At 33.2% G+C, this 18,724-nt stretch overlaps 1 protein-coding gene across 1 annotated transcript in view; it reads right to left on the bottom strand.

The window, feature by feature from the left end:
• Nucleotides 1-1,940: 1,940 nt before the first annotated feature.
• LOC138327836 (sodium channel and clathrin linker 1-like) overlaps nt 1,941-18,724 on the bottom strand; it is a 20,907-nt gene continuing 4,123 nt past the window's right edge. The window contains 20 exon segments of the mRNA XM_069274250.1: nt 1,941-3,472; nt 6,804-6,907; nt 7,197-7,292; nt 7,617-7,755; nt 8,368-8,504; nt 9,070-9,262; nt 9,857-10,005; nt 10,576-10,650; nt 11,833-11,904; nt 12,455-12,553; nt 13,038-13,128; nt 13,483-13,569; nt 13,705-13,796; nt 14,527-14,565; nt 14,567-14,618; nt 16,011-16,081; nt 16,671-16,721; nt 16,987-17,058; nt 17,652-17,849; nt 18,590-18,662. Of these exon segments, the coding sequence (XP_069130351.1) occupies nt 3,358-3,472; nt 6,804-6,907; nt 7,197-7,292; nt 7,617-7,755; nt 8,368-8,504; nt 9,070-9,262; nt 9,857-10,005; nt 10,576-10,650; nt 11,833-11,904; nt 12,455-12,553; nt 13,038-13,128; nt 13,483-13,569; nt 13,705-13,796; nt 14,527-14,565; nt 14,567-14,618; nt 16,011-16,081; nt 16,671-16,721; nt 16,987-17,058; nt 17,652-17,849; nt 18,590-18,662 (2,005 nt within the window). The 3' untranslated portion in view covers nt 1,941-3,357.

Raw genomic sequence — 18,724 nt, 5'->3', positions numbered from 1 at the left:
AAATATAATTTCATTGTCAGCTTTGTAAAATTAAAACCTATGCATTGTAAGAATTGTAATTCTCAAAGTGTTGGAAATTTTTGGTAGTGAATAAAATATAAAAAAAAATCTCTTCTTGATTCGTGTAAGTATGAAGTTTATGACATATATAACTTTAACTTGAAAAAACGAGGTGTTGTGATCTTCAAACTTTAGGGGTTATAGTAACATATACTTGTATTCTGAGCAAATACAATGGATTGGCAGCGTGTTGCTGTTATTTTTTTCCAAAGAAAACAGGTTTTATTAATTGTGCAAACAATCATACTTATCAGACAACTAATTTGGAAGTCATTGGGTTTTTTTCTTTTAGCTTTTTATCTGTTTGTGAAAACAGTGAAATTCCCTTAAAATATCACACTGACAAATAGCTATCTTTGATTCGCAATAGCACAAGCCATATTATTTTTATTCCATTTTTAACATTGATATGAACTCTATTTTCAAAAATCTACGCAAGAAAAATGTTAGTCATAACAATTTTTAGCAAAGAATATCCTTATATGTCTAAAATACTTTTCTACATAGATTTTAAGTTTTAGAAAATGTTAAGTTGTGATTTTGATAATGATTACTACAAAAAATTACTTGTAAATCGTATAGCATGTCTTTTTTGTATCCATCTTATCCTATCGATACTGCAACAAAAAGTTGAACAAAGCTGGATAAAAAACAAAAGTCCCAAAGGCCTCAACGGTCATGTGACTACCTTGGCAACAGTCATCTAGAACTTAACATTGGATATGGTGTCATGGTATATAGCCATCTTCAATTTGGGAGTAGGCAAGTTACAGCTAAATCGCACCAGTAGAACTTGAGCAGAAGTTCAAAATGTGTTTTCAGAATGGTGACTGTGTCTACCATCTTGGATTTCGGATCGACCCATAAAATAACAACACTTTGTCAGGACCACGTCAGGATCATTTCAGGCAAGTTTTAGCTAAATCGCACCAACAGAATTTGAGAAGAAGTTCAAAATGTGTTTTCAAGACGGCAGTTGTGGCGATCATGTATTTTTTCGGATCGACCGAATAAGTAACAAACTTTGTTGGGACCATGTCAGGCTCATTTCGGGCAAGTTTAAGCCAAATCGCACAAACAGAATTTGAGAAGAAGTTCAAAATTTGTTTTCAGAATGGAGGCTGTGGCGGCCATCTTGTATTTCGGATCTACCCGAAAAAGAACAACTCTTGTTCGGGACCATGTCAGGCTCATCTCAGTCAACTTTCAGCCAAATCGTACCGGTAGAACTTGTGAAGTTCAAAATATTTTTTTCAAGATGGTCGCTGCTGCGGCCATTTTGGATTTCGGATTGACCCAAAAAATAACAACAGTTTGTTGGAACCATGTCAGCATTATTTTAGCCAAATCGTATGATAGAACTTGAGAAGAATTTCAAAATGTGAAAAGTTTACGCACGGAGGATGGCGACGGATGAAACATGATGACTATAGGTCATCCTCACCCTTGACCCTTTGGGTCAGGATGACCTAAAACACCTTTAAATATAACTGGATCTAAAACCTTTTTTAAATAGCCAGTCAGTCTTTTGGAAAAGGAGACATTATCCTTATATCTCTTATCTGGATAATTTAAATTTTTGATGTGTTTTAGGTGAAGATGACACTTTACCATATACTGTTTCCGGTATGAAACCTTTATTGAGAGTTGCCAGGTACAGATCATAAGTCAATGGTTTCTCTCCTGGTAATCCCCCCTCCCCCTCCATCTCCAAAACCTGACAGTCCTTAAATGACCCTGGCTGTTAATAGGAAGTTAAACCAATTAAATCCAATTAACGTGTTTTAGTCAATAATGATATCCCAATGAAATTCGATCAATAATTAATTATCAGTTTTGTAAAAGTAGGATTTCAAAGTTATAAATAAAACAACTACAACTTCGGTTTATTTATTTTGTTTTATTATTGTAGTCTTTATAAATATAAAATTAACTGTGTCCATACAACCATCAATATGTTCATCCTTGCTCACAAACTTGTCTTATAAGGCATCATATCAACTTCTCTCACACAGTATACAAAAAATAACTTAATAAATGCACATCAAATTTTTGATTTGCAAAATTTAATATACAAAATAATAATGATATGGAAAAGTGTTTGTATGGCTATACACTATATCTTGCTTTTCTGAATATAAATAACAGAGAGTAAATAATTACAACATAATATATACCCCAAGGATATACAATATATTTTATATAAACAAACAATCTGTTATAACTGTAATTTGTGATGGTTATAGATAATTAGAATTCAGTACGAAATACTTTGTGCAAGTATTATTTTCATAAAGAAAATCTTTATTGAATCTTAAATAAAGTCGTAATTGGGAAAAATTGCCTTGAAAAAAAATATGATAATTGAAAGGTTTAAACTGCCTTATTCTTTTTTGAAAAAGACAATCTTAACAGAAATCTACCAAATTTTACTTGTGTCATGTTATTCTAGCACATTGTAGTTAATATATAATAGGAAAAATAGTCATTTGTTCCTTGTCTAGGAAGAAATACAGATTTTGCACTATATGCTAAAATAAATAAAATGTTTCAATTATGCATTGAAGTACAATGTCATTATGATAAGAACAGTGAATGTAGCATGTTCTAATTTCACGAACATTCCTTAATGCATTTCATAACTTAAAAAAAAAACACTTTTTTTTCTTCTTTTCTCTTTAACTTCTGTAATGCTTTTTATTGGAAGGAGGAAATCCATTATCATTAAATAAGGAACGTTTTTGAAACCGGCTAAGAGATGGAAAAATTGGACAGATGGACGGAAAATTTTACATGAAAGGCTTAGCCTATTTTAACAATGATCTTAATATTTGTACTTGTGCTTTTAATTTCTTGAATTGTGAATATAACAGTCTACACCTCAGACAGACTAGAAACCTATCCTGGGGTCCAATGACCCTTCTCTGCTGCGACAATAATCAGATCCAAAAATTCTGTGGTACTTTTTGGTCCAATCATCTTTGTTTAAAAACAGATAAATATTTACAGGTCATTCATACAAGGACCCAGATATCTACAGAATTCTGAACTTCCATACAGAAAAATGAGTAGTCCATGATGCTTGTTTAATTTATTTGCTTTCAACAGATTTCTTAGAGGACGGAATCTGGCACATCAAAATATCACCTTCAGAGCCTAATACGTTGTATGTATTCTGACAGCTACCTTGAATCTGTTCGGGACTTTTTGTAGCCACATTGAGGCAGTATTAAATGACTGTAGCCCAGTCACATGTAACTGCATACCAGTATGTAGGAGGCACTTATGTAAGTTGTGTCATCGGTCTGATAAAGCGTCCTCTTGATCTCTTAGTTTAGACTCGTGTAATGCTGAATTGTTTAAACTTCTATGACTAGTGGAGAGCTCAGCTATCACCATAGAGTCACCAAATCTGTAAAGGATAAAAATTAATAATTCTTAAAGATTGAATTATTTATGAAATCAAATCTTATAATGAAACTTTATCGCTAATTGTAACTGGGTTGAGTTCAATTTAATGCATTAATGTTCATATACTTAAAAGAGATACTTTTAAAATCATTAGCGCTTTCTACAAATAATTTTAAATAAAAAGCAAAATGATGTGATAACACTTTTAGTAAGTGATGATATTTTATGAAAATAATAGTATGACAATCATCGACCTATATAAGAGATTGCACAGTGATCTTGGCGCCCACTAAAGAATGATCTACGTCTGACAAAGGAAAGGGTGATCTTTTCTCTACTTTTCAAACTTTTTCATACATACTTCATATAAAATATGAGACAGATTGCTTCAGTACTTTCTGAAAAATAGCGGTAACAAACTTCAATTATCAAAATCCAAGATGGCGGCAGTCTGTCTGCCATCTTGTTCACCGATAAGTCCAAAAATGCAATATGCACAACTAGGGCCATAGGGGAACATGAATATGAAATTTGGGACAGATCCCTTCTGTACTTTTTAAGAAATTGCGGTAACAAACTGCTGAATCAATTATTAAAATCCAAGATGGCTGCTTGTTGAACGATCGGTCCCAAAATGCAATATATGCACTAGGGGAAACCTATTTGAAAAAGTTCCTTTTAGCACTTTCTGAGAAATCGCGGTAACAAGAATTGTTAACTGACAGACAGACGGGCGGACAACGGACAACGGAAATCGTGCTAAAACATGATTTAACAAGAAATTTGTGAGTCATTTGACACAGTTGTGTGGACATACATCAATTTACTAGGCGCAAGACAGGTGTAAATTACAACAAAATGAATAAACCAAATACAAAAGGTTTATAACTTCTCTACCTAAAAATAACAATCCACAAACTAATCAAGAACATATCAACAACATGATATTAAGGTAGTTTGTGTGGCAAAAACTGACAGCTGGTGAGTCGCATCACATAGGTACAGTCTGTATTTGTAAGATTACACATGGATTTTCAGGCAGTAGAAATTTATTCTATTAGAAGTCATCATCTGCTATTCATTTTTGCTAAAAGTCATGTGTAACCATACAAATACACATGTGAAGGCAGGAACTGGAAGAAGGCATTTATTGGTTGAAGACATGTGGTGCACATGAAATCAACTGTTGACTCTGACATACATCTGACATTGTGCACAGGAAATAAATGTTTTCAAACTAACAAAAATGACAGACTACAGAGGAATTCAACTGTTGAATCAGACAAAAATTGGGGGAGAAAGCAAGTAACTACCATATGTGTCGTTACTTTTACTTGACGGTGGCGCTGAAGGAAAAGTGAAATCAAGATGTGATTGATCCTATCAGCAAAGAAAGGAAATTTCTCAACTAATATGAGGAAAAACACCACCCATGTCAATAACAGAAACTCCACTTTATTCATCATCCCCTCCAACCCTGTCCATCCCCTTTTTACTTCATGTTTATTTCCCAACCTTGTTGTTCTAAATACTACAATTAATAGCATCTAATTTAAAAGTGTATCAATAGTATTCCGTCTTTGCATATAACAGAATTACCTCCCATGCAGGTAGGTATGCATAGTGACATCATCATTTTGTGAGCGAAATTCATATCGTTTCTCTGCAAAGTATAACGTAACCCTCGCAAACAAATGACATCACAATCAATAACTACCTGCATAGGTCAGATAACTCTGTAATACTCAAATACAGAATATTTACTGTGTAACAAACTAGTTAAACTTAAATTGTATGATGATCCATTGTGTGAGTTTACAATATTAAACATTTAAGTCGTCCTCGTCCTTATTAAGACGTTATAAACATTACCTCTCCATTTGAAAAAACTGTAATATTTGTTTTATTTGAACATCAATTTTGCACATGATACAGAAATTCATGTATTACAATATTTATTTTAGGCTACCACTTTAATTAGATAAATGTTTTATCAAATATTGTACAATTATATTATCATTCACAGAAAACTTGGAGATTCTTACCAAGACTCTTAAATATGATATACATGTACTGAATGTATAACTCAAATTTGGTTCAATGAGATTATAGAACAATAATCTTCTTTATTATTTTTCTGGATTTTTTGTCACTTCTCATTGGTCAAAAACACGGCACGTGATCACCGATAAAAAAATATATTGCACGATTTTTCCGGAAGTAGTTTATAGAAAAAGTATATTGCACGGTTATTTTTAGATATCGTCTACGTTACCAAAACGCTTCGTGTTCCTGGCGCTTTTAAACAAACGCTTTAATGACCTCAGTTTGAAGCGTAACCACCAAATGTGACAGACGACGTTGATTGTTTCGGTTTCTATCAAGGATGATGATGACTTCTAGCTGATGACTACAGTTTAAACTTTTACATTTTCAGCATAAACACGGTAGGAGAGTAGGAAATAATCGAATAACATTCATTAAGCATCTGGAGCCATTGAATAGTGAATACGTTTGATGTTTATTTTTAAAATTCCAACTAGGCTAGTAACAACGTTAGGCCTTGGCTAATCCTACTGTATTTATATGATTTTTGTATTATGGAATGGAGTACTAAGCATAAGAGAATGTATCTTAATGTCAATCTGAATCTGTTAATATATGTGTGACTTCGAAGTGTATTATTTCAACAAAGAACAAACTATACACTTTATTGACTGTGTCTTTAAGACATTGAGCTACAGGTATAATGGAGTACATGTACATGTATGCAATTAACAAACACGCATGCATCGGGTGCATGTAATAAAAGCATGAAGTGCATCAATTGTTTTCATATGTTGTTTTTAAAATAAACTTGTTACAAAATCATAAGATTGTAACCGTCATCACGAAGCGGAATTTACAATGCGATGCTTATTTAGTTTCAAACTCATTTAAAAATGTAGAAAATCCAGAAAAATAATAAAACAATATTAGCATTTTGATTTCGGTCAATACATGGTTATATTGACCACAGAAAAAATATCGACCTCGGACTACGTCCTCGGTCAATATTTTTTCTTTGGTTGATATAAGCATGTATCGACCTCACCAAAATGCTATATTTGTATAGTATCTCTTCCGTATTTACATATTACAGACTTATCTGCCCTTGTAGGTAGGTATTGATTGTTAGTCATGTTTCTTGAATGTAAAGTCATATTTTTCAGAGAAAACGCCATAATATTTGCTGAAGTAATGACGTCACAACTCATCATACCCGCATAGGAGATAACTCTGTAATATACAAAGACAGAAAATAACACTTTACAGATAACTGTACCACATACCTTGCTGACCTGTTCGGTGACCCTGATGTACTTCTCTGTAATTCGTTCATCAAACTTCTTCGTTCACTCTGAATCTGTCTTTGTCTCACAGATTGGCGTGACAACTGAAAAACAAACAAAAGCAAATTCTCATTTTACTTTAAATAGTTGGTTTTTTTGTTTATCTTTTTTAAATCATTAACTAATGTTAAAAGAAGAAGGAAGAGCTTTTGGTATACAAAAATTATGTGTATTCCCATATCAAGTTGCGGTCAGAGAAAATAAAATCAGACTGAATTTGAAACTGTTAAAGACCCATGACAATTTTTAAGATTGTTGTCATCTTTTTATCTAGATTCGTTGGATATTGTATTTGGACTAATTTATACACTGTTCTGAGGTTGCAATTTTTACCTGTTTGGTGGCCTCGGCAGCTCTCGTTTCAGACTCTCGAACCCTCTCCTCCATACGGTAGATATTTCGAGCATAATCGGTAATCATCTTTTCTGCCTGTGTTTCAAATTGAATGAAAAAATGCATTAAGAAGAATCCTTAAGAAGAGAATTTGCCACCTGCCATTTGTGTTTCCATATGAAAGCAAATAAGTTTTATTTTTGGCAACAGAAACATTGACCTTTGACCTTCTTCATGGTTATTTGAAAATCAATCCTCAGCAAGCATCTTTAGTATCCAAGGGAAGGTTTGTAAAAGTTATCAAATATCCTAAAAGTGCTATGGTTTCAATCAGCTTATTATAGCTATGGCATAAACAAATAAAATTACAAAGAAACCAAATCGCAGATTATTACATCTATCCATAGCAGCAGATCTTACCTCCATAGTTTTTGCTTGGCTGTCCCGAAGTAGAGTAGTCAACTCATCATTTCGTCTGCGCACATGGCTCATCTCTGTTCTCATATCATTGATTTTTACTTCAAACTTTTTTGTTATCGTCTCACATTCTTCTTTCCATCTAAAAATGATGAACAGTATCCATACAATGTGACCAGCATAATCAGTCTTCACACATTATTTAAAAGTGGTTAACGTGTCCTAAAATATTACCACAAGCACTGCACCTCTGAGTTATGAGTTTGAATCCCATGTGGAGCAGTTGCTGAACACATGTTGATGGTTTTTATCTGGGTACTCCAGCTTTCCTCCACCTCCTTCACCTGGCACTGACCACATGTTGACCCTTGCTGTTGACCGAACATTAAACCAAACAAACTACATATTTCTGGTTGGGACCCTCCGAACCTTGCATGCAGTTTCAGAAATCTCTTTGTATATCTATACTAGATAGACAATATTAGATCAACATAACAATTTCGGAATTCTTTTTATCGGACTAAAATTTGCAGAGGTAACTTAACTAACATTACTTTGATTGTGAAAGCAAATAGCATGCAAAAAAAGAAAAATGGTTTTCAGTAGCTAATCAAAGACTGGCTTGAGTTAGAGTAGCTGTTATCATATGATATTGTAAGACTTGATATATAAATTCTGTAGGCATTTATCCTGAAAAGAATTATTCTGCTATGATTAACACTGTTTTAATGAAACACTGGCAGTATTTCCTTACTTGGCGGACATTCTCTGCTGGCCAGTCAACAGTTTTCTTAGCTCCCCCATAGTGTGGCGATTGGCATCCTCAGAGCTCTGTAGTCGCACTTCATAATCCTGCATCTTCTGTTGCTGCTCATTCTCGAGAATCGTCATCTAGTGATATAAAAATTATAAAGTTTTTTCTATATGATAGAAAGAAAGTAAAGGTCAAGGTTTACTAGAATGTTACACACAGTGGTCTATAAAGTGTACAGAGATAAAGTTTAAAAATTTAATTATTTTTCTCCCATACTTATAATGAAAATGACAAAAGTATTATAGGATTCAAGTATTTTCACCTTGCCATCACTTGTGTCCATATTGATGATGTCATCAAAAATGTACACCATGGTTATGCAGCATCTATAGCACATAATTTTCTAGCATGTGTGAGTTGTCTTACACACACCCCTCCCCTGTGCAAGAAAGAGTTGTCTTATCTCTAGGATATCCATGTGTAGTATTGGAGAAACTTTAATGAGTCAAAGTAATACTGCAGAATTAGTCTTATACAGTAACAGCACCTCCTTACCTAAAAGAATCACATTTGGTAGATTAGTCTGCAACAAATACAAAATCAAAGGCACTAGCACCTTTATTTTTGGTTATGTTTTCTCCCCATCTACATGAGTTTGATATTTTAATTATGATGATACTCTGTATTTTTTCCTGTACAAACCTCCTTTTGGTATTTACGCATTGAAAACTCTTTCTCCTTATTAGCTGCCGATACAGATTTCTTCATTTCATCTGCTTCATTTTGTAGGCGAACTCTGTCATCGTTGAGATGTTCAAATTCATTCTCCATCTGTTTCATCCTCTCTGTCATCTGCATAAACTGGGTTTCATACTGGCTCTTGAGCTGTTCGTTACTAAAAAGAAGAAATAGGATATCATTTTGGTCGTTACCAATTGCATTGAAATATGCTTCCAAATAAACTTTCTTTCTTTCTTTTTATCATTCATTAACATGCAATATGTTCAAAACAATATTTTTGATTTCAGTTTCCACATATGCAGAATACATGTCCTTTCCTATTAATGTTCTATTCTGTATTTGCATATTGCAGCAGTTACCTCCTTATTCATTGTGACATCATTTTGTTAGCCAAACACATCGTTTTCTCTGAAAAATATGATGTTACGTTTGCAAACACATGAGATCACTATCAATACCTACCTGCAAGGGTACATAACTCTATATATTTACAGAATTCTCCACTATCATCTGGTTTGACACATTAGGTTAACACCTAGATTATGTATAAGTATGCTGTGGTGCCATAGCTCACACATACATAACAAAAATATTGTATACAAGCTATTCCTTTCCAAGACCAAGATCAGTTTGACCACACATGCAGTACCCATAGTTCTTTGATTAATCAATTAGTGATAAAAAATTAAACCACCAGCAGAAATCAATACTATTACACTGTAATGAGGCCAGCCAATAAACGACTCACTTCATCTCCTGTCGTTTCAGTTCATTCTGTAAAGTATCAAGCTTGACATCATTGTCATCTCTGCTTCTCTCTGCATTCACTGCTCGTCTGTTCAGGTCCTCGAATGCATCCTTTTCCTTTGCTGCCTGCGCCATGGAGTCTTTGAATGCCTGTAAATAGTAACCATAGTAACTGGTTATAAAACATATTATTGATAAAGGAGTTGAACAACTTTTACTGCATTAATCATGATATGAATATAATATGATAAAGACATGTCTCATGTAGTGCGTTCATCATATTTATTATCATGATAAAACTACACTTATTTAGTTAAAATGAAAGGTCCAAACCATTAAAGATGTTACAACCATTTTTTTGTACAGAGAATAACAATTCAACAACTTCATTTATTTTTTTCCGAAAAAAAAATGAAATGAAATTCAAATTGTATCAACATTTAAGAAGTATGTATTTCGAATAGAGCAAAATTTGTTTTCTTGTGTTTTACATTCTGATAACAGTTCAAATCAGATGTGGCTGGTTTTTGTAGAGAACGAAACATGATGCTAGTAGTTAGTAAATACTAACTGTTCCATATAAATATCAAACTTGTCAATATAAGGTGAAGGGCTGGTGGTGGATCTTACCTATTTCTCCACCATGGTCACTACAGTAAATATATACATATACATCAATTTTTTATTTTAACTTACAATACTGTAGGTGTAAATTCTTACCTTTTCTAGTTCTACTTCCACCATTCTCTTCTCCCTAATGGCTCTTTGTAGCATCTCAGTCTTCTCTGCATTCTCCTACAACAAAAAGTGATCAAACATTCATCTAACATGTATGCTGTGTGCAATTTTATTTCTCCTTAACAAAACCAAATTACCATCAATTAAGAACCAGGATCTAGGAGAAAACTCACATAGTCATTGCCTGTTGTTCCATTCTTTTTCCATTTATTATTGAATTAAAGTTTTGTTGAAATTAAAATTTCATCCACTAGCAACTTTTTTTGGACATGTATCTGATTACTCCATGGAATGAACTAAACAATGCCTGCTAATTTACAAGTTTAAAGATAGTATACAGGAAGCAGCTAGATTAGATATATTAATGAAGATATACATCATATGTCTGTAACCTTGACCAGTACACAGGACAGACACATGAAGTAATGAAGTAAGACTTACCATCTCCATACTGTGGAGTTCCTCTGTGAGTTTGACCAGTAAACAAGACTTACCATCTCCATACTGTGGAGTTCCTCTGTGAGTTTGACCAGTAAACAAGACTTACCATCTCCATACTGTGGAGTTCCTCTGTGAGTTTGACCAGTAAACAAGACTTACCATCTCCATACTGTGGAGTTCCTCCGTGAGTTTGACCAGTAAACAAGACTTACCATCTCAATACTGTAGAGGTTCCTCTGTGAGTTAGACCAGTAAACAAGACAGACCATCTCCATACTGTAGAGATCCTCTGTGAGTTTGACCAGTAAACAATACTTATCATCTCCATACTGTGGAGTTCCTCCATGAGTTTGACCAGTAAACAAGACTTACCATCTCCATACTGTGGGAGTTCCTCTATGAGTTTGACCAGTAAACAAGACTTACCATCTTCATACTGTGGAGTTCCTCTGTGAGTTTGACCAGTAAACAAGACTTACCATCTCCATACTGTGGAGTCCTTAGTGAGTTTGACCAGTAAACAAGACTTACTATCTTCATATACTGTGGAGTTCCTCTGTGAGTTTGACCAGTAAACAAGACTTACCATCTCCATACTGTGGAGTTCCTCTGTGAGTTTGATCAGTAAACAAGACTTACCATCTTCATACTGTGGAGTTCCTCTGTGAGTTTGACCAGTAAACAAGACTTACCATCTCCATACTGTGGAGTTCCTCTGTGAGTTTGACCAGTAAACAAGACTTACCATCTCCATTCTGTGGAGATCCTCTGTGAGTTTGACCAGTAAACAAGACTTACCATCTCCATACTGTGGAGTTCTTCAGTGAGTTTACTGATCCTCTCGTTACTCTGCTGTCTGATGTTGTCAACCTACATATGATATGATGCAAGTGTTCAAATCTTTTGGTTAAATCAAATTAAAAATATACATGTTTAAGGGACATCTTCCATGCTTTTAAATATAATCTATTTATCATATCATACCAGTATTTGATTACCTTAATATTTTTAATGAGAACTTTGCAGTGTAAAAATTTGTATTTTAGGACAATTCAACCATCACTTACAAAATAACACTATCACCAATGTGTTTGACAAAATATTACTGAATAATATAAATAAGACAAACTATAATTACTATTGACAATCAAAATCCCTGAGCTGTTCATTATTATACAACAGGTAAAAACTGTTGTTTCAGTCATAATTGTAATCTTTACTAAAGAAGTAAGTGTCTAAATGCACTGTACCATTGATAATTCTGCAAGTAGATATTGATTGTGATATCATGTGTTTACAAGCATAGCATAATTTTTTTCACATAAAATGATGTGAGTTGCCCACAACATTATGATGTCATCATAAATACTTACCCGCAATGGCAGAAACAAACTCTCATATGAAAAGACAGAATACATACCTCTTGTCGTGTGCGAATGCCAGCTTCGTTGATTAGTTTGTTTATAGAATCTTGAAGTTTTTCAATTTCTTCCTCCCTTTGTTTCACCTCAACTTCTGCCTGCAATGTTTAAAATTTCAAACTTTATTGCCCAATTTCATGAAGAGTCAAGAGATATACAAACAGATATTTCAATATAATAAAATTGAAAAAAAAAATATGAAATTTGAATAATTTGTAATGTTAACATCAACACTTGTCTATTCACACATATCAATGAATACATGGACAGCTTATATGACTTATAAACACTTTAAATTGCTATTACAGTAGAAACCACTTAATGTCATGTTGATTAATGTCACATTCCTGTTAATATCACATTTTTGGTCTGACAAATGGAACATGACATTAAGAGGAATTCACTGTATTGCATCTTCATATCTCAGCAAGGATCCAAGTGAATATTAAAAATGAATTTTGTTTTTGCGTAGTCTTAATTTATTGTAGTCACATTTATTTGATTCTTTTACCAAACTGTAATACAACATAAAATATTTATACAAGTATCTAATAAAATCATATTATTATTATAGTATTTCACCTGTTCCTTCTCCATGACAGCATTTTCCACCATCTGGACAGCATCCCTAACTTGTGTGACTGCGTCCACTTCCTTGGCCTCCAGTTCAGCACTGATAACATACATACAGAAGGGAACTTTTAAATAACAATCAATCAGGTATTAGATTATAGATTACCGGCTTCATTGACAAAATTATGACATGACATACTTACTTATTTAAGGAATTATATCTCTCATTACATTGGCTATTTCCTTATAGACAGTGGTTACAGGAAATAGGTTTTTAATAGTATTTTCTTGAAAATCAAGACTTCAGTTTTAACTACAACACAAAACTTATAGGATAGCTAGTGCAGGACTCTCCTGAAAATCAAACACATAAACTGTTAGACACCTTGTTATTTATTTAAAAGAGTTGGAAGTCCTCGTGATGTCTGAAAGAAATACAGTGTACTACACTTACTTTCTTTTCTGCATTTCTTTAACTCTGGCTTCCAAACCTTCTTTGTCCATCTTAAGTGTATCCAGTTCTTTTGTTGTTCCTGTTAACCTGAAAAATTAAATTTTCTTCAGAATAATGTCTTAGAACTTATCAATAGTGTGTGTACTCCTGAGAAAATATCATGGATATGAATCTTATCAATATTAATTTCACAAAAGTTGAAAAAGTGGTTGACTATATTACTTGTTTTGCAAGTTGTCTAAGATTTTCTTCATATCTCCAACTCTACTGTCGGATACACCCTCCTTGAAGAGAATATCTGCAATCTCCTGGTCCTGAAAATAAATGGAGAATTTAGCTTACATCACATAGCAATCACATATGCATGAAATCATTTTTTATTAATATTTTTCATTTTTGTTTTATGAAGTAAATATGTTGTTACGCAAATTGTATTTAAAAGGATTTACTTTTGGGCCCCGCCCCTCCTTGCCACCCCCTGGAGGCCAAAAGGACTATACCAGAAACACTGCACTAAATCCAATTTTATTGAAATTTAAATGTGTATATGTAGCAAATTACAATGTCAAGTACGTTAAAAAAAATGAGTGTGTCAGATTCAAAATGAATAAAGATTTTGGTTGTTATTTTTGGCATGAATTATTAACAATATACACCTACTTCCAAGTTTGGGTGCAATTGGCAAACTATAGTCATTTTTCTGTCAAGAATCTAACGGTGTCAACGATGTCAATGCTCATCAGCATAAAAAACATTTGGGTGGTTTTCTGACCACATCCAGTTAATAACAGGGATGGGGTTCAATAACAAGCAATGTTAATAAATTAAAATTAACATTAACAAAAAGTGTTCTACGATATACATATATTATGTTTGTGGCGAACATTTTAAGGCAATTTTCCAAGAAATATCATGAACACAAACTCATTGAAGATAACCATCTACACTACAGCTACCACTGCAGATAACAAAAGAGATATGAATTGAAAAGAACCATCTACACTACAGCTACCACTGATTATGAATTGCCAGCTTTTTACCTACCTTCCACTGCAACTGTTGTTCCAAGTCTTTATTGTTTTTTCTTTAGATCTTTGTTTTGCATTAATGTTGCTTCTAACTCTTGTTTAGTCAGCCTTACAATGTGAAAATAAAATAAAAACAATCTCATTTTAATCAGATAGTAAAATAATGCCTATCACACAATTAAAAAATAAGATACATTATTTTTTATGTTTAGTTTAGACATTGAAAAGGGATGCAGGGTATAAACAACAGTTGTTTTTTTCTATTTTTTTTAACATTTTAATTTTTATTATTTTTCTAATCCAACCATATCAAATCAACTTCTCTATGTGAACAAAATAATGAGCACTAAACAATTATTCTGTATTTGTATATTACAGAGTAACTACCCTTGAGGGTAGATATTGATCATTATGTCATGTTTTTAATAGTATAACATCATGTTTTCCAGAGAAAATGACACAATTTTTGCTCACAAAGTAATGATGTCATTATTGATGCATACCCGCAAGGAAGGTAACTCTGTAATTTATATCTTCATCATCTACACAATTAGTGTTACTGTTTATTTACCTGAGATCCTGTTGAGTGTCCTCCAGCTCCTTGTTTAGGGTACCGACGGTCTCATAGTACTCGGACTGCATCTGTAACAACCAACAGTCAAACATACTGATACTGTATACACTACATATTTAAACCTGAGGAAATATTGTCCACACCTGTCTTACCTGATTAAAATATTGAATTTTTGGTATTAAAGTTTATTGGTTTACCCATCCTATTGACAGCCAGGGTCATTTAAGGATGTGCCACATTTAGATGGTGGGGAAAAGCTGGAATACCCGGAGTAAAACCACAAGTGCCTAGCCTAGCATCTGCTTCACATGAATTTCAAACTCACAACCCATGCCAGGGGTGGAGGGCTTGTGGTAATATGCCAGGACTTATTAACCATTTGGATACTGCCATCCCTCAGGCCAAAGAGTAATAACAAATAAAAGTGTTTTTGAATGTCTTTCAAATTGGGCAAATAGTTTATTATTACCATATTTTTGTAAGTACTGTATAGTGAGCAGGTACATCTTTCAGTTAATTTTGAGATACATAAAACATTATAACACAGATGATAATCTGAAGATGAAAAATATTAAATAAATTATCTATACAACAAATACTGCATTTTTAATTTTTATTATTTTTCTAATCCAACCATATCAAATTAGTTCACAACTTTTCTATGTGAACTAAATAATGAGCACTAAACTATTATTCTGTATTTGTATATTACAGAGTAACTACCCTTGAGGGTAGATATTGATCATTATGTCATGTTTTTAATAGTATAACATCATGTTTTCCAGAGAAAATGACACAATTTTTGCTCACAAAGTAATGATGTCATTATTGATGCATACCCGCAAGGGAGGTAACTCTGTAATTTATATCATCATCATCATTCAGAACAATATACAACTATATTTACACAATTAGTGTTTGTTTACCTGAGATCCTGTTGAGTGTCCTCCAGCTCTTTGTTTAGGGTACCGACGGTCTCATAGTACTCGGACTGCATCTGTAACAACCAACAGTCAAACATACTGATACTGTGTTCACTACATTTTTAAACCTGAGGAAATATTGTCCACACCTGTCTTACCTGATTAAAATATTGAATTTTTGGTATTAAAGTTTATTGGTTTACCATCCTATTAACAGCCAGGGTCATTTAAGGATGGGCCACATTTAGATGGTGGGGAAAAGCTGGAATACCCGGAGTAAAACCACAAGTGCCTAGCATCTGCTTCACATGAATTTCAAACTCACAACCCAGGGGTGGAGGGCTTGTGGTAATATGCCAGGACTTATTAACCATTTGGATACTGCCATCCCTTAGGCCAAAGAGTAATAACAAATAGAAGTTTTTTTGAATGTCTTTCAAATTGGGCAAATAGTTTATTATTACCATATTTTTGTAAGTACTGTATAGTGAGCAGGTACATCTTTCAGTTAATTTTGAGATACATAAAACATTATAACACAGATGATAATCTGAAGATGATGAAAAACGAAAATATTAAATAAATTATCTATACAACAAATACTGCTGCTGAACTATGCTAAGATCATACAAACAGATGATAGTAAGTCAGTACTAACTGTACCTTGTGTGCTTGTTGTTCCACAACTTTCCATTGGTGACTGTCTTTTTCATTCTGCAATACAGACAACATTATTGAGTTTTGGCAAAAATTTATACAGATATTAGGAATGTAGAGAGATTTCTTCTAACATTTCATCAGCAAGATGTGCTTTCATTTAAAATATATCTTGTAGCTAGATAGTCATATTGTAATGCAAGAGCCATCTCCATTGAATTGTAATACATTGTACACTGTATATCTATTTTTCATTAGTTCAGTTAATGTGGTTCCTAGTTTGTGTGTGCATATTGGGTCAAACACCATATTTGCTACATACTTGAAGCTGCCTCTGCAGTCTGTCGATTTCATGATCAGCCTCCTGCCATCGAGATATTGCAGCCTCTTTTTCCTGAATTTAAAAACAACAATTATATTAAGTGGAAATACAATATTATAAAATTTGAAATTATGTAATGTAAAATTACAATGTACAACTAAAATAATGAAAATATCATAAAAAGTTTGGAGTTCTTATAAATAAATATCAAATTACCAGATTTGATAAAACAATTCCAATGAAGTGCATGTGTTGGCGGCAACTTCAGTTACAGGAAAGAAATAACTTTCTTTTTATAGTGACAGTGACCTTGACCTTTGACTTTTAGCTCCAAAACGCCATCACAAGGTGAAGCAAGCACTTAAAGCAAGAACTTGACTTATTTAACAGAAAACCCTTTGAGGAATGTTGAAGCTGTTGTACACACTGACATCTACATCACCACTGACTTATATGATCTGGAGGCAACACAAAATTTCTACCTTAAAATTTCATGACCTGAACATATACCACTACAGATATTCCAAAAGTCAGTATAATATCTATTACTAAGCTCTGTACCATGAATACTTTATGATAAAAGACTATCTTGAAAATTCGGTAATCTATTTTATCTACATGGTTAGGATTACATGCTTGTCCCATATATAAAGAGCTCCTGTTACCTGTAAGGCACTATCTGCCTGTGTCTGTAGGTTTTGTAAAACTTGTTCGTTTTCAGTTGTAGGACTGTAGTCTCCACCCTCTGTGTCAGCAGGCACACCAGCCAAGTGGTTGTCTAGCTTCTCTTTCAGCTGTGCTGACAATAGGTTGTTTTCATTTACAACTCTATCTAATTCTGGCCTCAAATTTCCCATTTCTTCCTGAAAAATTTGAAAATACTATTTAATTATCAGATTATAAAGTGAGACACGGCATAGTGATATGGGTGGTCAATTATTTTTTTTTTTTTTTTTTTTTTGTAATTTTTTATTTTTTGTCAAACAATACATCAGTTTTACATTAATCACATATTCATGAATTATTGATATAGTTATCTTCCATGCATATCTTTCACTCTGCCATTCTTTCATTCATCATTATAATTTCATTGTTTGATTTTTTTTTATAGAGAGAGGGGAGGGAGAGAAAAAAAAATAAAAAAAGAACAGAAAGAATTGGGAAGGAAAGAAGGGAATGGGTGGTCAATTTATTTAAATTGCTAATATATGGATTTTGTACAGACAGACAGTATCTTCTATGTTCATCACCAAGACTGAATTCAAAGGCATTTCCTTGTTGTAATCAATCCATTGCGAATATCAATCATTTTCATACCGAACATTTTGCCTATAATTTTTTTTAAATTTTATGTCTATGTTAATCTAATAATATAGAATAATCTCAGTTTGGAAAAGAAAATATTTAAAGCAGTCCTGACAATACTGATTTTTGGATAAACATAATGATAGTCTTTAGAAAGTCTGAAACTGTGCTGATTTTCCTTGAAATTCTTTACATTGTTTGATTTACTAATAACTTCCTCATTTTTCCGTTATTAGTAAGTCATTTAAGTCATTTACACAGAAATTATCCAGAATTAATGAAGTAAATAATTACTTACTCTGTACAGATCTACTTCCTGTTGTAACTGATTCAGCTGCTGATCATATTCAGCAATCAGGGGAGATAATACACTGTTAAAAGTGAATACCGTAATGATCATTTTCTTCATACCCGTACATGTATAACAATACGA

The sequence above is a fragment of the Argopecten irradians genome, chromosome 7, assembly GCF_041381155.1.
Source record: "Argopecten irradians isolate NY chromosome 7, Ai_NY, whole genome shotgun sequence".
Taxonomy (NCBI): Eukaryota; Metazoa; Mollusca; class Bivalvia; order Pectinida; family Pectinidae; genus Argopecten; species Argopecten irradians.
Note: the sequence above shows the minus strand (reverse complement) of the source record. Positions and strands in the feature narration are given on the sequence as shown.